The sequence below is a fragment of the Ochotona curzoniae genome, unplaced genomic scaffold (assembly GCF_017591425.1).
Source record: "Ochotona curzoniae isolate NIBS_2020 unplaced genomic scaffold, NIBS_Ocur_1.0 contig_3037, whole genome shotgun sequence".
Classification (NCBI taxonomy): domain Eukaryota; kingdom Metazoa; phylum Chordata; class Mammalia; order Lagomorpha; family Ochotonidae; genus Ochotona; species Ochotona curzoniae.
In genome coordinates, this window is record NW_024465699.1 from 447599 (window position 1) to 471416 (window position 23818).

At 36.5% G+C, this 23818-nt stretch overlaps 1 protein-coding gene across 1 annotated transcript in view; it reads left to right on the forward strand.

The window, feature by feature from the left end:
- Positions 1-1080: 1080 nt before the first annotated feature.
- Positions 1081-23818, forward strand: part of DPP10 (dipeptidyl peptidase like 10) — a 1236914-nt gene continuing 1214176 nt past the window's right edge. The window contains exon 1 of the mRNA XM_040979106.1: positions 1081-1354. Coding sequence (XP_040835040.1) covers positions 1295-1354 — 60 coding nt within the window. The 5' untranslated portion in view covers positions 1081-1294. The remainder of the gene's footprint in view (positions 1355-23818) is intronic.

Genomic DNA, 23818 nt, shown 5'->3' on the forward strand with positions numbered 1-23818 from the left:
TTTTATGTCTCAGAATAAAATATATGCATATATCACTTGTGTATGTATATAATGATATATAATTTATTTTACCAAGCTCATTAATTGATTCAGTCTCAAATTACAATTTATTTGTTATATTTTTGGCTAATCATAGAGCTTCCTGTATTTCAATTTCATAAACTTGCCTTTTTACTAGCAGGATATAACTCTGACAAGTTAAAAGTATTGATTTTCAAAAGTATGTAATGCATACACTTTCAGTCCTGGTCATGTCAAACACTATAATAAATTTGAAAAATAATGTTAATTTCCTAAATGTACTGGATTTTTTATCCTGGCCAGTTCTAATTTCAAAATGAAGACTCTTTATTATTCATGGGAATTTTGAACTGTTTCACTCTCCAGGGCCATTTGTAACAGCATAGTGACTGTATGAGAATTTGGACTAGTTTATTCCAGGCAACAAAAATGTGGCCTCAATAAAAAAGACACATAATAAAGATAAAATAAATGAAAAGTAAGTGACATTCTCTTTGGTACAAAATCAAGGAACTACAGGAAATATTGTGTTCGACAACTTTTAAAATATACTCAGTTTTCTTAAATTTGCAGAAGGATGACTCTTAGCTGGCCATCATTGCAGAATTTCTTCAGTATGCATCAGATGTTGACTGTACATATGTAATTCCCTAAAATCTTGTAACCACCAACAAGTTCTTTTACAACACTAAACAATGCTTAGATTGAAAATATCATCCAGGAGGAAATAAAATTTGTTGTCATAATGAGAATAAATTACAGCAACAACAACAATAAAAACAGAAAGAAGAAAAAGTGATTGAGGGGAGAGACTTTTGTGCTGAAAAAGTATAATCTGGACAGCGTCCGAGTTGTTGAGAGTGCCCCTTTAAACTGTAGGACTGCAATTGATCTCTGTATGTTTTCTGGTATTCGTCTCTTTGAAAAGAGTCAAAAATCATTGGCTGTACTGTGGAGCTGTCACATTTCAATACTGAAAAGGTACAGTGCAAGTGAATTTAAGCAGTCTTTGGCATTCTTTTCTGTATCGCCAAGAGCTTTGAGAATGATGAACCAAGGAAATGCTTTATTTTGGGCTAAGTGAGATACAGATCCCTTCAGTCTGACAGCGTTTCAGCCTCCGGAGTGAGGAAGCAGCAGAAACAGAAGCAGCAGAAGCAACAGCAGTAGCAGCAGCTCCAGCAGCAGCTCCTGCTGAAGTCCAACCACGGAGACCTGATCTGTACATCCTGGAACTCCGCCTGGGGTCGTGCACTGTCCAGGGTCCTGAAACATGAACCAAACTGCCAGTGTATCCCATCACATCAAATGTCAGCCTTCCAAAACAATCAAGGTAGGACCCAATTATTTTGTCTTCCTTCTGCTTTTGCACATGCACCTTAAATCATCTATCTAACACATGTTACCCTAGTGTGCAGGTCGCTGACTGTGCAGACACCTTGTTGATTTGAATTTGGATTGAAGACAGAATCTTAGCAAAATGTTTGGCTCTGTTTGCTTGCATATATAGACAGAAGAGGGTAGTTTGCACCTAGCAGTTGTTTTAGCCTGATTAATCTTGCTTTTTTTTGGATTGAGACTATTTTACTGGTTTATTTAACGTGTGAAAAAAGTTTAGTGAGCCTCTTGAAGAGTTTTTAGTTCATATCTGTGTTCTCAACGAATCTAGTGAGGGGTTTTGAGTAGCTAATATATCATTTTCAAGAGAAACATATCCCTGCTAGTGAATGTAGAGCTGATGATTGTACTAAAGTGACTATAGTGAGAATGTGTAGAAGACTGGATAAAGACTGTACAATGCAATTTTGCATACACCACCATGGAACTCAGGATTGGTAAGATGATCCAGGATGCAGTCCAGTTTAGGTGCTTGTTCTAAACTTGAGACATTTTGGTTGTGCAGGTTAAGTGACAATATAACAAACTCGTAATTCCACTATTTTGTATTTATTTGAAGTACTATTTAAGTCATCCTCTTTGCTCTTGTTTTGGACATTCTTATTTATAAGGATGTGTTCAAATGATCAACATTCCAGAAAGGCTTACTCCATGTTGCACCTATTTTAATTGGCTTACTTTGGGCGGGGGGAGGTGATTTTTTTCTTCTGGGAAACTTTTGTATGAAAAATCTTGATAACCTATTTGATCATCTTTGGTTAACACAAGCTGTCCTTCACATACAAATGTGTATCTCCTCATGAGATTCCAGGATTTGGGAAGAACTTTGTACGGTTTGCATTACTTTTTGCCTCACAATTCAGAACACTAATACTCTCTCACATACTGTAATTACAAAAGAAAAATAGTTTTCAACAATGTCTCTTTTTTTATGAACTTATCTTGCTGTTTTTTGGAGTCTTATATGATAAAGCTATCACAAACCGAACAATTTATTCCACTTGTTAGCATTATTTTTGAGGTCTTCAAGATACATCGGATGTTCCATAGCTTTCTATGGTATATAAATGTAAGAAATTCACTGAAGCCATGTAAAACCCAAATTCAGATAATTTACACAATCTTTCATAGCCAAAGCAGAGTCTATTTCAGCATTAGATTTTCTGTACTGTGTCCAAACTTAGAAAGAAAATGTTGAGCTTTAGATTTGTATTTTTCTTTATGTTAGATTCCCACATACATCAATTATATAAGAATATCACTATGGAAAAATGCCAAAAAGTGAATATATGTCATTCTACATTTTGAAATATGAACTCTTGTGGGAAATTTGTGTTGTGGTTTACAGTGGGATAGAATTACAGACAGGCCATCTACCTTTAAGTCTCTCTAGAAAACCCGAAAATGACCAGTGGCTTTCTGTTTAAGTGTTTGAGGTTATAGGAATAAAACACTTTATTTGCTGCTTTTGTTTCATTGGGTAAGCAGAAATAGATGCTACTTTCTGGGACAAAATCACTTTCCTTATTGGTGCTGATACTGGATGCTTTCACACAAACCATGGAGCAGCAAAAAAAAAAAAATGTTTTTAATGTAAAGGTTTTGCGTCATCTTGCTGATCTTGCTGATGTCAGTTTTTTATTTTAAATGCAGCCATTGAATTGAAATGAAAGGCATCATAAAAATTGGACATTGCACGACTTAGCACTGTATAATATTAATGACTTAATGATATAGCTTGAGTTAGAGCTCTGGGTGAATTAGTTAATTGTAAAAATTAAGTTCTTCTGTGTTCCTCCTAGGGGAGACAAAGATGCTTGTATTGTTCATAAAGTATGTATAGTTGCAAACGTTGAACTATTAAGGGAGTAATTACTTGAGTACTTTCCAATTTGCAACGGTAAATGGGATGAGTTGAGAAGCTCTCTTACTCCAAAGTATGTTCTGTTATGAAACATTTATGGCTTTTGGAATTTATGCTAAAAATGGCTATCTATATTTAGGTAAGGCATTAGCCCATGAATAAAATGCAATAACAACCTAAGGGAAAACCCTAAGATGAAAGAACTTTGGACATCTGTAGCGTGTTGGAGTTCTAAAGACAGAATTTTGGAACCTTAAACTTGCGCTTAGCTATTTAGAATTATTTTTATCCATCAGTTTTGATGTGACTATCCAATCATTTAGAACAAAACTCTTACATGGCATTTTTTTTGAACTTCAGATAATAACTCATTTTGGGTATCTGGAAGAATTCAGTTACTTACTGACCTATATGTCTCTCCATTTTAGAAATAAGGAAATTTTATCCTGTAACTCAGTGGAATAAACCTCTACAGAACCTTCCCCACTTAGAAGCTTAGTAAATAATGACTACTCCTTCTGATTAAAAATCATGTCACTACTGCGGAAAAACAATGCAATGAGAGAAAAAGTGATTTATATTTGCTAAAAATAACCTTAAATGCCAAAAATATAAAGAAGAAAGAACGTGTGTGTGTGTGTGTGTGTGTGTGTGTGTGTGCACTCCCCACTTGAAGTTTTAAACTTGATGAAATCTACTGCAGATCAAATTAAGCAGTTGCTGCCACTGGAATCTATCAGGTGTCATTCCAGTGTCAAAGTCAGAAAAGAAGAAATGAGGACAAGATGATCCATATCACTTGTGCTATTTGACATTCTGTGCTTGTCATTCTGGCCATTCTCCAACTTAAGCAGCTATTGAAGCATTTTCATGATGTACTTGAGCAGATATGTTCCAGTAGTCAACACTGATAAGAGAGAATGGAGCAGAGGTCAAATAGAAGTGCCAAGTGCATCCTAAGATCACTCTGGATACGACGCTAATGGCAGTGCACTCATAAAACCTGCTCCCATTTCATAACTTCTCAGGACTCAAAAAACAGTAAAGATTTTGCTGAAATGATTACAAATGTTGCCATAAAAAATGAATCTGTCACTCTGACATCTATGATGGAGATTTTAAGGGATTATCTGAGATAATGTTATATATAGATATGGACCTGGCATTGTTGAAAACTTGATTTGTAAAGAAGTGTCCCCACATGGGCAAACCAAACTTCTTGTTTTAAGAGTGTGCAGTAAGTTTTTGAAAGAAATATTTTTTTAATGAAATGACAAATTTGGAATGCTGTCATCAAAATGCAAGGAAATATAATTTTAAAATATTCTAATATGTTTAGCATTTGTAAATTGTCCAAGAAATGAAGAAGTATTCTGAGGTTGATGAGTCCTAGATTAGGAATCCTGTATGTTGTGCATTTTGCTCTGCAGGCCACATATGTGTTTTACTGTGTGCATGTGGTGAACCCTCCTTACCAGCCTCCCTTTTTGTCTTCATTCTTCTCAGGATCCACGTCTTCCAGCATCACTGGCTTGACACTCAGCTTACCGGTTCCACGTAGAAAACATTCCCAAATTTAAAAAGTGTTAGTTTCTTTCAACATAGTTCCGCTGATGAAGTTTAGCTTTTACATGCAATATTAAAGATTTTCAGGATTTTAGTTGTTTGTAGATTACAGTATTTTGAGATTAAAAAACATGATTTCATGATAACTGTGACTGTTTTTAGTATGTAATATAGTTGAATTTCCCTTAACCTGGAAGACTAAAATTTCATGTGCTCAAAAGGAAAAAAAAGGTATCTTCTTGAATGCTGGCATAATGCCAAAACCTGAAAAGTCTATACCTGACTTCAGGTTACATTAAAAATGCAATTAAAAACACTATGCAAATTTATTTTCAGAAAATGTGTAAAAGATGTGTATGAAACATAAATTAATTTGTTATGCTAATATGCCATTATGCTAATATGCCAAATTCCATCCTCTCCCTAGAAAAATTGGGACTCTGTAATATTTCTGTTTCAATAGTTTTGGATAAGGAATGCTCAAAACGTATTGATGAGTGGATGTGCTAATAATTATTATTCTTTCCTCATTCCTTCTAACTCACAACCTTATCCAAACTTAATAGTAGCACTGGAAACAAGATTTATACAAGCAGTGAAAAGGAATACTAGTTTATTGCAACTATGTTTTGCTAAGTCTGTAGGCTTGGAAGCATGGTTGTTAGAAAATGGTCTCTATGTTTAGAAAATTGATATCTGAAGTGTGACACTGATGACTAACATAGTGAGTCTGACTTGGAATGGCCTCCTTGGCATCTCAGGGGTTACTAATTTAATATCCCGACCTACAGATGGACACTCACATGTGTTTCATTCGATAGTTAAGATAGGTGACAAAGTAGTCTCAAAGAGTAGCCAGAGTAATTAGATACATAATTTATATTCACAGAGGCCAGAAGTACCACATGCACATAAGGAAAAATTTCACCACTTTATGTCAGCACAATGTGCAAAACGTATGATCCTCCTAACAGTGCTATGAGATTCCTAGTGCAACAAGTATAAGCTGCTTCATCATACAGCTTCTTCCTGATCCTAATGGTAGGAACTTCAGTCATAAAGAGAAGAAGAAATTTTGTTCAATGATTATCCCAGTATAAAGGTAAACACACTCACTATAAAACAGTTGGTGGTGACCATACAATTACTCAGTTCATCGGTGGAAATTAAAAAGAAGTGTTTCAAATATTAGAAGTGAAAAAACACTGTGTATTAGTGACAATTTTTCTGTCTCCAAGAAATAGTCCGTATCTTTAATTATTCTAAGAGTTTCCTTACATGCTGGAGGCAACATTACAGCATGTGAAAAACATAGAAATTCTGCTGATGACAAATTTTTAGTCATTTGCAATTTGCATTTATGGCCAAGTATTTAAGATTTAAATGATTATAGGACAGTTTTATTTTTTGACAATGAATTCAATTGTTTTAAAGGAAAATGTCAAAACTATTACAATTTAACAAAAATCATGTTATAATTGGACAATTTTCTACCTGATTAGCTTTTTCTAAATAAAATAAAAATTTCTCTTAACTTGGCATTATGATGCTTTAATTGCAAATTTTATTTTGAAGAAGCATCCTCATGTGTACTTTTTAGGTAAATATTAAAGGATTTATAAAACCTTGCATGTTATTTTATTGTCTTCTTGGAAAAGTGATGTATAAGTAATATTCTAGACTCCTGTTTTGATCAGTTAGTGAAGTTTTTTTTTGCTTATAAGTTTATGAGGATAAATGGCTAATTGCCATTGAACAGGCAAATGGTTTTACGTAAGAGGCATGGAATTAACAAGGGAGTGAAGTGGTTTGTGCAGTATGGCGCCCAACCCAGAAGCCTCAGTGTCTTTGAATTCACCAATCATGCACATTTTTGGATCCCACCTGAATATGAATCAGCAACTCTGAGAGTGGAACCAAGAAATCTTTGTTTTGACATATTTTCTGGGTGTTTGTGATGCACAGTTGTGTTTCAGAAACTCTGAGCTAAAAGGTTACACAATAAAATATGTTTGGACTATGATCCATTTACAAGAAGTCTCCATGTTTTGGTATTACAAAGCAACTTCGCAATGACACGTAGTCATTAATAACATGAGTTTTATGAGAACCAATACCTTTTTAGCTCCATCTCTTTTATCCTTCACAGAGAGTGCTTAATACAAAGTCTTTTCCACACTGAACATCAAAGTCTTTTTCATATTGAACATTGCATTGGCTGACGATTAAGTTACTGAGAAGGTCTGTCATCCATAAAAAGACCTAAATAATTCATAAGATCTAACTCTACAGTTATCCATGTTGGAAACCCTGATTTGTGTATTACAATTGTAGCAACTCTTGAGTACAATGGGTTAACATTTTGCTTTCAGTGGTTTCATTGTTTAATCTTGGTTTGGAGCAGACTTGCAATACTCAACTTTTGATAAGATTAATATATACTGAACAAATCTCTCATTTGAGCAATTTATCTGAAATTTTTAAAACAAAGCAGGCAGGAACATTACTACAATCTTTTTTATCCCAATGAATATTCTTTGATCCCTAGATAAATGCAGGATAGTGAGAAATAACTGATCATAGTACACAAATGGAGAGAAATAAGCCGTCATTAGCAGACAGCCCCTTGCAGGGACAGACACATAATGGCATCATGTTTCATCAGTGGGTTTAGACGTAAGTAGGTAATATACCAGAAAATCAAAGACATTAGCACTCTGAATAGGTTTATGTCCTGGAAAATCTTCATGGCACTCAGATGTTTGTGCTAATTTAGCTTGACCAATTTCATTGGGGAGGAAACACAAATGCACAGACCCTACCCTAATACTAGGAAATATTGTCCAGAGTAGTTTGGATTGTCTTCTGAGAGGTGGTCTTACATTGCCTTTTATTTCTCACTATACCACCTAGTCCATCATGGGAACTTGAATGTGACAATTAACATTGTTATGGCATTTCTACCTATTAACAGAAGATGATAAGCTATTCAAAAAAACAAAAATGGTATGTAAGAACTTTGTATTACAATATGTTCTAATAGTAATTTTTAAGAGATATGACATTTTCATAGAGAGGTACATTGTTAGAATCAATTTTTATGACATAAAAGCCAAGAGTTTTAGGTCCAATTATTATTAACCATAATGATGATTAAAAAATTCATTTTGCAAGCCTCAGGGAGCTGGAAAGTATCTTCTAATATATTAGTAACTATCTGTAAGATTCTATCATGGACCTGTACCGGAAAATTGAGGATGAAGGAGACCAAAAACTGATTAATCCTGTAGAAATGTAGTTACTCATACAGTGCTATTTTATAAAAAGTGAAAAACGACATGGGTTGCTTCATGGATTGTATGAGTGTTGAACTGAGGACACTTTGTCATGGCATGGATATGGTCTTCGTGTCATCTCTGGGCTTCAGCAGCCACTGTTTCCTTTCTTTCATCCATTCTCCCACACGCTTGTTCTTTTAGCAAGCCTCTATTCTTTGAATCTCATGCAGAATTTCACTGATGAGACTTTTCAGACACCCATATTCAGTAATGTACGACTTAATTATTTACATCCTCACATATCTTTTGTGCATCTCAGTAAAGTTGTCTATGATAAAATCATGTTTGTTTCCATGTGAAGTCTCACCATGCGTTTCCTAGGACCCATCAAGGGTCTCCATCTTTCACTTTTGTTAATCCTACTATCCAGACCAATAAGGTGCATAGAGTACGCTGAGTTAATATTTTCTGAATTAAAGAACAACAGAAGAAGGCTAGAAACTCACTGTCTTCCACAGAGAATGCTTCCGGCTTTTCAGTTGAAATTGTACCAGATCTCCTACATGTAACCAGAATTAAACCTTTTATTTTAAACATAAGCAACATTTTGAGAAATAACAAGGTGGCTGAGGGTTTGTTACAACAGTCTCTCTGAGGGCTAGTGGTTTGCATGAAGTCAGAAACAGGTCGGGTAATGAGCTTGTTTTTGTATCTGGATGAAAGAGACTGTATCCAAATATAGATACTCCCTGGCATTCTGTTTTGGAGCTTGGGTTAGCATATCAGGCACAAGTTGCTGCTGATTTCGCTGGCCGGGATTTTGCAGGGTGATTATTGCTCTAGCACTTTAGTGAAGCTCTTTCTCATCAGAAACCCTAATTTCCAAGATGAATCACTGCTGCTGGACTGAAAAACAGTATTTCTTATACAATTCTGCATCTCGGGACTTTATCCTAAGGAAAATGGATTTTACTTTATTTTGATAGAAAGTAAATACCATGAGGGTAGTCATTATATTTAATACGTGGGCCCTTTACCTGAATGAATTGTCTTGATATAGCTAAACAATTGGGACACAGAGATTATGTAAGCCAAGCATTATTGATTAAAGCTCTCCCTTATGTATGTGCTCTGAAGGAAATAAAACAAGGGAGAGGACAAACCAAGCAACTGTTGACTTTGCTCAGTGGGCACAGCACAGTGAATTGGATAGAGATTTGAAAATTCAGGGGTATTTGTTCAGTTATTCACTGTTTACAGAAAGAGGATCTAAATTTGAGAAGGGCAAAACTTTTGCTTTTGAGAAGTACACCATGGCAAACAAATGAAAACAGATATAAAGTAATAAATGTTGATTGGGTAAGTACAATCTTCCAGGGAAGGCATATTCATGAAGTCCAAACTTTAATCCTACACACAAGTTAGGATGATGATATACATGTAGAAAATAGTGAAAAATGAGTAAAGAAGGCAGTACAGCTGTCATGAAGGCATTTCATAGTTGAGATCGAGGAGATATTGGATCACAAGGAAGGAGCAGAGGTGAGACGTGGCTCTGAATGCGTATTGGCTGCACTTTGCATTAACTCTGAGAGCATAGCTTCAGGACAAACAGTGCCAAGACAAGATCTAGTAAGTTGGGAGCCAGATCTGTGGCTCTGGGAAACATTCTTGAGGCTCATGTTTTCAGGTACAAAGTGAGAACCCCAATACCTTCTTAGTTCATCTTTCAGGATAATCCAAGGATATGTTGTTTTTAGAAAGAAAGGAATCATGGAAAGTAAATCCTAATAAGACCAAAAAAAAAAAAATAAAAGTTCATTAGCTTAATTTAGAAAGGTACCACCCACTTTCCCAAATGCTAGTAATAGCTTAATAGCTGGTCTTTAAGGTTTTAATTTGGTGGTAACTTCTTAACTTAGAAATATTTTTTATTAATGCCAATCATTTAGCTGTGCCAACTTTTTCATTTCTAATTGCTCAAAAGTAACATAGAGAATGCCTAGCAATGCACAAAGGAGAACTAAAAATTTCACAGGTAAAGATGGGTATGCTCCTCCTTTCCTATTTTTTAAAGACATGCTGTCATTAATAAAGGCATCTTTGGTCTCTTTTAATTTTTTTCCCAGTATGGGAAATACTTACTCCATTATTAAGGGAACATAGGGAAGATTTAAGTACATTGGGTGTGCTGAAGTTCTATCATGATAATATTTTTTATGTTTTTCAGTGCTGTCTTAGTCTAGATCCTGACTCTGCAGATATGGAAACTGAGGGTCAGAAAAGGAAAGTAGATGATATAAGAGTAACCCCATTCGTTCTTGTTAGACAGGAACTACGTTTCCATATATTCTTACACACAGTTAAGATCTAGACATGATCATTATGCAATATTATCTCACTGTGAGCAGTTCCTATGGCTACATTGATTTATTTTCTCTCTTCTACACTTACCCTAGAAGTGATCTGGTACTTTCAAGAGGTCTTAGGTAAGTTAAGTAACATGCAGATTCTCTTAACTTCTTTTTTTTTACTGAGACTATTGGAAATTTGTAAATAAACTGTCTAAACAAAAAATGGTACATTCACAAATTAAAAAAAAAAACCTTGATAGAATAATATTTCCAGGATAAGCTACGTTTTTATCCAAACCTTGTGACTCACATTCCAGGTTCGTTTTGCCTTTCTGCTGTTTCTTTCTCAGATTAGCTTCCATCACTCTGAGTACACGACTGCTTCTTTTCAAAGCTGGTCTGCAGATGTGACAACCGAGGGCTTCCAGTCGACACAGCCATGTGTTTGCTTCAGTTCTCTCTTAAGAAAGAGCAAGAGCCTGCCACAGGCTTTTCTTCCATTCTGGCTAGCAAACACTAAGCACTCCACTAATTCCTTATCTCCTTGTTTGAAGAGACTCATGGTTAAATGGAAGACGTAGAAGAGGAATTATAAAATACATAAGGTTCTGTTACAAAAAGTCAAAGAAGTAAGATAGTTTGGAAGTAGAAAACCAGAAACATACTGTAGGGATCAACAAAAATAATTTTGGAATTTGATAGATGCATCATACCAAATGCCTCATGAGACAGGTATTGGCAGAGTCAGCACTGTTTCAAAAAGATGTAATGATAAGTACAACATCACCCCTGACTGCTTCACAGAAGAGATTCATTTCATTACCTTTGATTGTTCAAAAGGGCAAGAAGAGAAGAGGTTTGTCTTCTTTGATGCTAAAGGAATCAATAACAAATCAATTTTGCATTGTATTTTCTAACATGCCATTGGGTTCTTATCTATCTGTGGACTATGAAGGGACACAGTGGTGGTATTTTTCTTCCAGTGATTAAGATTATTCAGGGCTTATCTAGCTCATCTCTTCTCTTGTATCCTCAGGAAATTGAAATCATGAAGCCTATAGAAACCTTTAAATACACTAATGTCTAAACATTAAATACCCAAATGGAAGCAGAAAGACGAGGATTAGAAGATCTTGCCATTATCAATATTAAGTGCATACATACAAAGACACACATTTGCAAGTATTTTGTCCTGAGATCTCTAATGCGCACAATGGCTTAGCAAGGAAGGAATTCATTTTCCTATTTATAAATGAGGACTTGACTTTTCCCAAGATCACTCAGATTGTGAAATGTGGAGCTAATATTTGGGCCTGGGTGAATTTGCTCCAAACTTGCAACTGATAATTTCTGTTTCCTGCCTCCTTTTATCTTCTGTGTAATCCTCCAGCTTCACACTCTGCCCACCTGTATCCACTTCACACTACCCTGAACTTCAATGTTCCCTGAGACCAAGGATGTCTCAGTTGTCACATCGTCTTTAGAGTATGACACAGTATCCAGCACAGTCATTAAAATCTTGCCGAATAAATGTGGGAATAAGTGAGTGGAATAGCCATCCACGATGAAGAATGACATGTTGCTTTTCCAGAATATTCTTTATAACATTCATGGTTCTTTTCTTTCAATAGATAATCACAGCATCCTCATTCTTTCAAAAGATATTAATTTGAGAAAGGCAACCTATACATTATTTACTTTTCCTCCTGAAACATTTTTTCTTTCCAGTATCCGGTATGTGTTTCTCTCTCTCTCTCTCTCTCAGATTGTACTAGAGATAAGAGTCAAGATTTTTTCTAATGCAAACATATAAATGGTTTTATTTTTAAACTCTCTCATTAGTACTTGGCTGAGAAGGCTGTAAAGTGATTTCAAAAGCAGAGTTACTATTTTAAGGATGATACTTTTACATAATAAGAAAATATCTTCTGAACACCTATTCGGTACCAGAAACTCTCACACTCAGATATTTCTTTGTTTTTTTAACCACTTCTCTGCCAAGCAAATAGTGAGAAGTATTATTTTTAACAAATGATCTTGGTCAAGGACTTGTGCTTTTTCTATCTTTTAGTATTTCAGGGAAACACCATCCTTATTTTCACATAAAAATATTAAATGCTAAGTTTCTGAGTAAAGAGAAGTTATAACTTATCCTGCTATTAAGTCTGGACAAATGAAACATAAAAACAAACAAAAAAGGGAGCCCGACACGATAGCATAACAGTTAAGGTCCTCACCTTGAACACGCTGGGATCTGATATGGGCGCGCCGGTTCTAATCCCAGCAGCTCTACTTCCCATTGAGTTTCCTGCTTGTGGTCTGGAAAAGCAGTCTAGGATGGCCCAAAGCCTTGGGACCCTGCACCCACGTGGGAGTCCCAGAAAGAAGTTCCTGGCTCCTGGCTTTGGATCGGTACAGCACCAGCCATTGTGGTCACTTGGGGAATGAATCATCGGACGGAAGATCTTCTCTGTCTCTCCTCCTCTCTGCACATCTGCCTTTCCAATAGAAATAAATAAATCTTTAAAAACAAACAAATAAGAAAAAGATATTGGAGAAGTTAATTGCCTTATTATATACGGATGTCAATGTTTTTTCATTAAAAATATCCAGGCATTACATTGAAGTAAAAAAAAAATAAAATAAAGTGATGAATATCATGTATATATTCAGTCTAGTTTGTCCTAAACCAGGATTTCCTAACTTTGGCAATGCTAACACATTCTTGATTGTTTGGAAGTTGCCTTATGCATGATTCAATAATTATCAGCATCACTGCTCTCTACCCATGAATGGTCTTACTCTCACTTCCACAAACACTGCTGCCAGTCCTGTTGAAGCTGCATTAACCAGCAATTTAAATGGTGGCTACTGTAACAGGTGAAAAAGTTTGAGGCTAGGAGCGAGTGCCTGGGAACTTTCTGATCCGGGGCACGGTGGCTCACTCAAATGACACTCTGTGGATTCCGCATTTATCATTCTTGATGTGCAGATGACTGAATTCAGTCAAGAGTGCTCTCAAATTACATGGAAGTATGAACACTTGAGCCACCGTCATAATGCTGTATTCCGAGCCCCTTTTCCCCTCTCTCTACAATGAGTGGTTTGTATCCTACACTTCTCAAAGTGCTAAGAATTAGGAATGGAGGAGGAGTTAAAGCCAGTAGCATTTTAGACCTTCCTGCATTTCCAGTCCATACTTTGGCCTCATACAGTTATCACGGTCCTTTGCTGATGAAGGTTAATGTTCCTATTAAAATAATAAACTCCTCTGCATTCTAGCTTTATGCCCAGATACAGCTGCTGGAGCCGGAGACAGTGCTGACCTAGAGAAAAGCTCAAGAATTCCCTTTGTGTGTTGGAAATCTGTGCTCAAGTGTAAGCAGGCTGAGGCTGCATGGATCATCCTATTCACTAATCAACATGAGAGAAATGTATGGGGGCTGGGACTCAGAGTCTATTTCTTCACCCAATCTTGGTCTCTTTTCAGATTCACATTTCACTCTTCCAGACTACTCTGAGCTATTTTGGAAGCATCGATATACTGGCAAAGCCTTAACAAATAGCACCCTGTTCTCAAAAAATCCAACTCCACAGCCTGATGGCATCTTGCTTGGCAATTTTCAAATACACATTAAGCCAGGAATTTCTCACTCTACTCTTTTTCATCAAATAGAAAACCATCACAGGACCAGAGAAACACAATTTGACCATTCATCTCACCCCATATATACACTGTGAAAGTGGGAATTCTACAGTTTTAGATGATTTCTTTTAAGGAGAATCTTTCCAAAAAGCAAAATGAACTAGAAAATTTTGACATATGTACATTTTGTCAGCCAAAGGCAAATGATCTATTTCAGGAACAATATTATGTACTTGTTAACAATGTGTGCTTTGGAATCCAGTGGTTTACTTTCTTAGACCAACTTGCTGCTTCCAGCAATATTAACTTTGGGCCAATTTTTTTCTCATCTGTAAGATGGAAAGACAATGCCCTCTAACAGTTCTAACAGCTAAATCATAGGATACATAGAATGTATTTATAAAACTACATAAAACTAGCTCTTTTGTTATTGTAATTTACTTGGCTTGTGTCATTATGCATGCATTTTGCAAATGAAAGATTACTGTAAAATTGGATGCTATCTTTTCAATTTCATAATCATCTCAGAGTTACTGAGAACAGGGATTGTCACAAATAGATCAACAAAACATATAACCACACCACAAAAAAAAGTATATGAAATGGATTACAAAGTATTGGATCACTGATGGAAATAAATTTTTTTTTACTATAATAAGTCAGTAGAATCCATATATTAGACATTTAAAGGCATTGTTTTCTTTTCCTATTATAAGCACAGTAATAAGAAGATTTCTAGGGTTCTAATTGAATTGTCAGCAACTTGTTTGACTAGGTGACAGTTTTTCTGAAAGAGTGAATTTTGTTTTATGTGTTTGGTTTTTAAGTTTTAACTCACCTTTATTGGGATATAATTTTTAATTAATTAAAAGGCTGTTTTAATTAATTCCAAATGCTCTGCAATTAGAACTTTCAAAAAACATTAATGCCAATGAGAGCTATATCAAGTATTTGAAATTTTATAAAATATTCCTAAATATAAGATCAATAGACATAGAGGTAAACATGTATATACATATATTCTCGTAGGTAAGATCTAATAGAGACTAGCATACAGCCCTGCTTTGTCTAAATGAATCATAGACATTTTAAGGAAAGTGATGCATGGAATGAGCAAAACCAGTGTTGAAGATACTCATCTCGGGCCCGGTGGCTTGGCCTAGTGGCTTGAACACGCCTTGCCTTGAACACGCCAGGATCCCATATGGGCGCCGGTTCTAATCCCAGCAGCTCCACTTCTCATCTAGCTCCCTGCTTGTGGTCTGGGAAAGCAGTCTAGGACGGCCCAAAGCCTTGGGACCCTGTACCCGTGTGGGAGACCCGGAAGAAGTTCCTGGCTCCTGGCTTTGGATCAGCATAGCATCGGCCATTGCGCTCACTTGGGGAGTGAATCATCGGACGGAAGATCTTCCTCTCTGTCTCTCCTCCTCTCTGTATATCTGAATTTGCAATAAATAAATAAATCTTTAAAAAAAAAAAGAAGATACTCATCTCCTAATTATTACTGTGTTATTCCATCTTCTGCTTCAGAATACTGCAGACTGAGTTATTTACAGAGGGAAGTCCATTTAGCTTGTGAATCTGGAGATTGGGAAGTTCAAGCCTATGGTGTTGGCACCTGGTGAGGTCTTGGTGCTTTGACACGGAAGGGCAAGTGAGCAGTGACCTCATCACCTGTTGAGGCGCCCTTGTATCAGCACAGTCACAGTGACCATCAAATCCTATCCTGAGCTTGAAGAGGATGTTCAAGAGATACTGTCATTCCCAGTAATATAGCATGCCTTCACTTATTTGACAGACACGGCAAGAGAGTGACACAGATTGGAAACACAGTGACACACACGCGCACACACACACACACACACACACACACACACACACACACACACTGAGAGAGAGAATAACAGAATGAGCAACCAGGTCTGGGGCAGAATGAAACCAGGAGTCAGAAACTCTATTGTGTCAGGGAACAGTACATAGCATTTCTGCTGCTTTCCCAGTTGTCTTACAAGAAACTGGGTTGGAATTAAAGTAGCTGGTATTCAAACGTGTGCGCAGTTACAGAATACTGGTGTTGCAAATGGCATGTTAGCCTGCATTGGCACATCATTTTGTGTTTTGCTCTTGTGGTTCCTTTTTTATTAGCCAGCTAGACATGATCATATGTCATCTAACACGCACTATTGATGAGAGGATTTCAGCTGTTGACTGTGGATTTTGCTCCAGTGACCTACTCACATCATTCATCATATCATCCAGTGGTACCTGTTACATGCTCCATGAAAATGTGAGGAATCAGAGAAGATCTATATGAAGGCCTGCTATCAGAGACTGATGTGAACAAATCCTGTGAGAACTGGGGGAAAGAGATTATTTCCTTTCCTATTCCCTGGCTTGCCCTATTCCTATATACATGCAAACTCTACAGATTTTGGGAATTCAGTGGCAATTGCAATTACCTCTTCATGAGTTATATTCTATTTCAAAGGATACAACCAATGCTAATTAAATAGAAGTGAACGTTTGCTACCACTTTAGTGCTGTGCGCTAGGCCTACTACTTGGGAATGCAGTATCTAATATTGCAATGCAGTCTGAGTTCCTGATAGCTTCCGACCCAGCTCTTAATGAACCTGGAAAGGCAGAGAAAGCTGACTCAAGTACCTAGTCTCATGTAGTAGAACAGGCTTCAGCCTCGCCACATTTAGCTATTATGGCCATTTGGGGAGTAAAATAGTGGATGGAAGGTCTCTCTCTCTCTCCTTTCAAATAAATATCTTTAACATCTTTAAAAAATACCACCATGGGGGGAGGGTTTGGGGAGGGGAGGGGCTAATCCCAGTAATTTATAAAACTGTGTCACATAATGCAATGTAATTAATTTTTAAAAATAAAAAATATTAAAAAAATAATGTTAAGGATCACTTTGGGATATTGGGAACATGATACTCATTTTTTTCACCCATGATTATTCTGCATTAGAAATGTGGTCTTGTGGTATTCATTCTTTTTACTTGCTGAATATTATGATTAGTGGAAGACTAAGCCAATGAAAATAGAGTAGATTATACTGGCACAAATATGGTTGAAAAGAGGGAAGTAAGAGAGGGGTAATCAGTAATGCAGCGGAGTGAAGGAAGTGTGATTGCTTCTTATGGAACACATAAAATCTGCTTTCTTTATATCGGTGAATATTTTAAATATGTGATGAGTGACAGTACAGTTTATCATATTGTATTCCAACAACACATTTTCAATGTAACATTGGTAACATTTTTATGTTAACAGGTTGTCCTGGCTTTGTATGATACTTGGTACAAGGCACTATAGTGTCCATAAAGCCACATCTTCTTCTGGACTAATGGTAAAGAGAGTTACATTTTGATGTCATCCTGATTCATCGCTCCTCTTTTCTTTTGGGGAAAGCTGTCGGGCAGACGTGTCCATCGTAATGACACGTTAGTCCTTGGTGGACATGAAGTGAGACGATACAACAATATCAAGGCCATTTTCATTTCCTAATACCATTCTCCAAACCACCTGCAGGCACTGTTTAAGCTAAAGAATGTGTCTTCTACACTCTCCTGAACATTACAAGCAGTGACATGATGAGAGCACTTACAGAATTAAATATGATAGCAAGTCGAATACTTCATTTTCTGATAACTTTGTTGCAACCAAATATATTTGGAATGATTACTATTTATTCTTTTATTCTAAGAACACCTATTTTCATTAAATGTCTTCTTTTAAAAAAATTCATACTTAGGAAACAAACAGCAAAAACTCACTGCTAGTAAACATTGAGTCTTTTCTGAAGTTTAGGTAGAGTACTGACTCTTTACAATCTACAGACATTTTGCATGTAATTTAAGATAAGCTGATGTATCTGGGGGTTGACTCAACCACATTTTCCCTACAGAAAAAGCTATTTTGCCTGAACTGCAGTAATTCTGAATATATAATGAGTTAGATGTGCCTATTATAACTGCATAGTTAAAAAGCAAAGAGCAGCTGAGCAAATTCAAAATTTAAGCAGGATAACACAAGGTACACATTTAAACTACTTAAAAATTTTAAGTCACTATTATATGGAAAATGTTGAACACTGTGCATTATTCTTACCTATTCATTATGGAACAATTTTCTTTTAGGTCTTTCTTTTCCTACTGTAAGCTTTGTAGCCTAATTTGTGTTACTTTCTTGTATATGAAACTAATAAAGATGCATATTTTCAATAAATACCAGCTTTTCACTAAATCAGATTGCCTATTTCTTTAATTAGTTCAAATTAGCAATTATGTTTCTCCCCAAACAAATGCATCCTTACGTCAGTTAAATGAGAGTTTCTGATGAAATGTTCCCTAACAGAGAGCAAGTAATTGAGATATAATTGTTTGTGGATGAAAAATAACTGCCACTTTCATGGCAAATGTGAGTTTAATGCAGATGATTTCCATGATTATGATGTGGTTTATGCAGCTTTTTATACCACTGTTTTGGAAGCATTCACAGCACCAGTTGAGGCAAAAAGCATCTTAATGTTTGTTTTAGTGCTTGGCAACAATCATAGTCTATAAAATATGCAGTAGTTAATATTAAAAGCTCATGCCAGATCGTAACATAAAGAGTTTATTCGATCTTTTTAAAGGCATCAACTTAAAGCTTCATCTGAATGAATCTCATTTAGCCTTTGAGTTTCTTGTGATTGTCACCAGGTGAGCCCCAGTGAAGTTAAGATTCCTGCCTCTTCCACCCCTAGGCCAGGTTGGCACAATCCTCAAACTCCCACAGATATTGTCCAACTCTTTTTTGTAAGAGCAGCTTGGGTGACAAGCACCTTCAAGCATAGCAGGTTGCTGAGTAAAGAGTACATTTCGTGGGGTTCTTTTTGTGCTATCCTGGGGGAAATGAGAACTAAAGAGAGGTGCTGAGCCAACAAATTCCTCAACCTTCACCAGGGAAGACTTTTTTTCTTATCACTACACTTTCCCCCAAGTTACCTCTATTTAGGATTTGATTATTTGCCTACTTTCTCTCTCACCTGTGTCTCCTACACAGTTCACATTCCCAGTCAAGATAATGTTTCTTTGAAAAGTCAGGTGAAACAACGATTTATCCAAGTATCTTTTGAAGAAAGCACATCTAGAATGACAAGAGAAAGACACAACAATGTTTTGCTCTTAATAAGCACAGATGCGGATTTAGAGACAGAGATTAGCTTTCATATTGATTGGACACTTATACTTACAAGCCACCTGGATTTAGTTATGCCATTAAAATGTTCTTGGGTTCAACTTCATCACTTGTAAAGTGGAAAAGTAAGAACAACAAGGAAGTTTCAGATACACATTAAATACAATAGAAGATGAAGTTAATATTTAGAACTCAGAGAAATAGAAAAGAAAAGAAGAGTGAAAGAAAGAAAGAAGAAGGGACATGAGCTGGTATGTTGATTAGAGGTCAGAGATTCTAACCCTCTTTGTTGAGACCTGCACCATCTCTCAAGAGGACATCCCCATGAGTCAAGAGGAAATTTGAATTCACCAGACAGCAGTATGCTGAGCCAGAAGACAGCGTGTTCACACCATGAGTTGGATTTAGCCAGATTATTGGTGCAGCTTGATTTATTTTCCCAGAGCAGTTCCTTATCTTGCAATATTAAGCAATTTTCAAGCATGTTTTTAAAATCTTAGCATGATTTTATGCTAAAAGGTAGCAAATTAGAACAAAGTGTGCATTTACCCCAATAAAGGTTCCCCTCCTGCAAATATTTTATGGCACTGTAGTACGTTTGTCATATTCAGAGGTCTAACATTCCTACATTACTTTTAAAATTTCAATTGCATTTTTTAACTTAGTTTGTGATAATTGCACAGTTTGCAGGGCGTTATGCTGTATTTCCACACATGTGTAGAGCCTGTATTGATCAGGTCAGACAATCAGCATCCCCACTTCCTTTTATCTTTTTCTGAGTGCAGTCTATTGACTCTTATCTTCCCTTTAAACAGTGTGTAACATACTACATATTACATCACAGCTATGAAACAGTAGAATTTATTCCTTTTGCATTTTGTATCATTTTTTCTCAGTTGTGGCTTATCTTTGTTAACAGTCCCTCTCCCTAAACAGATGTTACTATTAGTTTAAGATTTATTTGTTTTTATTTGAAAAGTAGACTGAGAGAGAGGGAGAAGGAAAGAAAGAGAATCTTCATTCTGCCAGGTCCCTTTGCAAATGGTCACATTGACCAGAACAGGACTGGTATGAAGCCAGGAACCTGGAACATCTTTCAGGTCTCCCATGTGGGTTTAGAGGCACAAACAAATGGATCCTGTTCTGCTGTGTCCCCAGGCATACAGGCAGGGAAGTAAATTGGAAGGGGAGCATCCAAGACTCAAAGCAGAGCTCATCTATGGGTTGGCTCCACAGAAGCGTCTAAGTAGCTACACCATGGCACCAGCCCCAGTGTTTGGTCATTTTACACTCCTTTTATCCATAACTGTATCTTCTGCTATACTGAATTTCTCCATTTATTTTAAATTATATTTATATTATTGCATATCTGAATAACTATATTACAAATCATATATGCCTAAAAATATTTGATTTATATATATAGATAGATTTAAATTATATATGTATTTAAATACTCATCTAGTGCTATTAAATTTAAAAGGACACTACATGGAGCAATACAACTTGAAATCTCAAATGCCTAATATGTCAAATCTGTCTAAGAATTGGCATTCAGCCCGCATCGGCCCATCTAACAGCCAGGAGAGAAAGGCCAAGGCCACGGGAACCCACGCTCTCCATGAGGAATGTGTCTGCATGTTGGACTTACTGATCTCCCCTTCAACTCTGCACCTGACCTTTTCTGGTTCTGCGACTTAGGGAATATTAACTGACTTTTTGGGATCGTACCTGTAGAATGAGGACAGTATCACTCATATCTTCAGATGCTTTTTGGAAGGAAACAAAGCGCTTAACACAGGGACAGACGTGGAAGAAATGTAAAGACATGTGAGTGCACGCTGACTCTCACCTGTGTGCAGCTTTTTTCCCCACCTGTATCAGTTTGCCTTTCTCTGACGCGAGATTTCATCCTCCACTTTCGTCATACTGCAGGATTTTCCTCCTTGAGGACCTTTTTGCACTGCGAATACTTCAACCTGCTGAGAAAGGGATGCCACGTGCCCAGGAAATGGTTGTTGTAATGCTTCCTGATGTCTGAATCACAAAGTTCTGGGGCGGGTTCATGAGCATGGCTGGAAAACAGCACGCATGCGTGTTATGTTTCCTAACCTCTCACGTCCAGCCTGTCACCAACTCCTGTAGTTCTGTCATATAAAACCTTTTCAATCAGTCTCCCCAGGAATTGGACAGAAAGAATTAATGTTAGGATGATGGTTTTCCCTAAATTGATCTACAAACACAATGCAATACTGATGAGATTTTAAGGCCCCTAAGAAACTTGAAATATGTTTGGGAAGAGGTTACTTTTGAGAATAGTCAAAAAATGTATCACAGCATTCTATAGAGCCACAGTCATTAAGGTAATCTGAAACAAGCATGCATATCATCAGTAGTAAATGATATAAAGCATAATTACATACTTATGTATATATTATATAAATTACATATATATAATAAATGCGGATTATACTCACGTGTGTACATGTAAATAATACTTAGTAGAGTTGTAGTATAATATGCATAATAATTTGTACATATGATAAATACGGTCTAATTGCAGTGTACGAATTGTCAAAGAGTGGAACAAACAGAGCAGTCTGTTTTGGACGAGAATTAGGAGCTCAGTCTTAACTCTTTCATTTCACACTGTGTAACCTAAGGCAGAATATTTATATTTAAATTGAGAGCTATTATCTTAATTTTCTCTTGTGCAAAAAGGGAAAAAATAGTACCTCTAAAACAGGTTGTGAGGGATAAATGCATCAAGGTAGATCAGGAGTTGATGTGAGCTTTATAATAGTAAGTACCAGTAAATATGAACTATTGATGGTAGGATTCCTAGGACAGAACTTCAGCATTGTCTATACATCTTGAAAAACAAAGCCCTAGTGACTAAGTTTGAGCCCGACACTGATCCACACCCATCCTGCTAATGTTTTCTTGTGATGTGGATTCATTTTAACTTTAAGAAAAATATTAAGCTTTGAAATAAGAATTATGCAACAAAAATAATCAAGGATAAAGACTTCTCTAAGGGATGTCCTTTCAACATAATATCTAAAACAATCATTGCAAACTAGTTTGATAAAAAGGAATATCAGGTCAATCAAGGAAGCAAACTGGAAGAAGAATGTGGGAGAAATGGAGGCCTTCTGAGCCATTTACTACTTAAGACAACTGCTGGTAAGACATATTGAAAAATGCAACACAAAAATGTGAGTGCACAACTGAGAAGATGAGTGAAAATCTGGGTTTTCATGGAAACTAGTTTCTAAATGAAGGCAACTAATTTAAATGCCAAAACCCTCTCAGGTCAGGGTCAAACAAAATACATGTCTATAGATCAGAGTTGGCTATTACAGTTCACCATCTGCAGCTTATACTGTCATTTAAACCACTATTCCTCCTGCCAGCTCGTGTAACTCCATTGTGTCTTATTTGCACAGTGCTGTCTAGATAATACAACCTCAATGCTACTTTTTCTTTAATACATTTTACTTGATTTTTCAGTCTTTCTTTTTACTTATTTTTTTAAATTTTATTTGAGATGCAAAGTTACAGAGAGGAAGAGATAGCGCGAAATAGAGAGGTCTTCTGTCCAGTGAAAGCCATAGCCAATAGCCAAGAGTCAGGAGCCAAAAGCTTCTTCCAGTCTCCCATGTGAGTTCAGGGACTCAAGAACTTGGGCCACCTTTCTTCTGCTTTCCCAGTTGTATTAGCATGGAACTGGAGCATCGGGGCTCAAACTTCTGCCGATATGGGATGACAGCACTGCAGGGTGAGGCTAAGAGCTCTCACAGTCCTTAGTCTTTCTGATTCTAATCAGTGCCTGGGATCATTCATAATAACTCCATTTGTTAGACATTTTATTTGTATAGAAACTGAATTTATTTATATAGAAACTACATAATGCAAGGTAAAGGAGTCTGCTTCCTTGCCTTTTGGACAAGGAAACTAAGAAGGCAGTGACTTTTCTAAGCCAATATTCATCAAAGATGAATACCACATTGTCTAGATCTATCCATTGAGGAACATACAGTGCAAAAACAGCACTGAGAGGCCTATCCTTCCCTCTGGTGTAACCTTGTCTTGGAGTCAGCTCACTGGACATTCTGGTCATGTTGTACCCTAGAAAAACTTTCCTTAGGAACATTCCATTGGATGACCCTGTCAGTTTTGCAGCTTAGAAAGCAAAAAATATAGGCCAAATGAAGTCCTCCACTGATGAATGGGTAACTGTCCAAATATTCATTTGTAAATCAGTTGTTTGGAACTCAGAATTCATTTTCCCACAGAAATAGTTACAAATGGTGGTTATGTTTCCCCGGAGGCTCATCCACAATAACTGTTTAGCCTTAATGTATCTGAAATAATGTACATTTGCTGTGAAAATGTGTAGGAAAGTAGAACCAATGTAATTCTAGTAATTAAATAAAAGAAAAAAAAGTAAAATTGAATGAGAGGTTTACTATGCGTTTTGCATGCCAATTTGC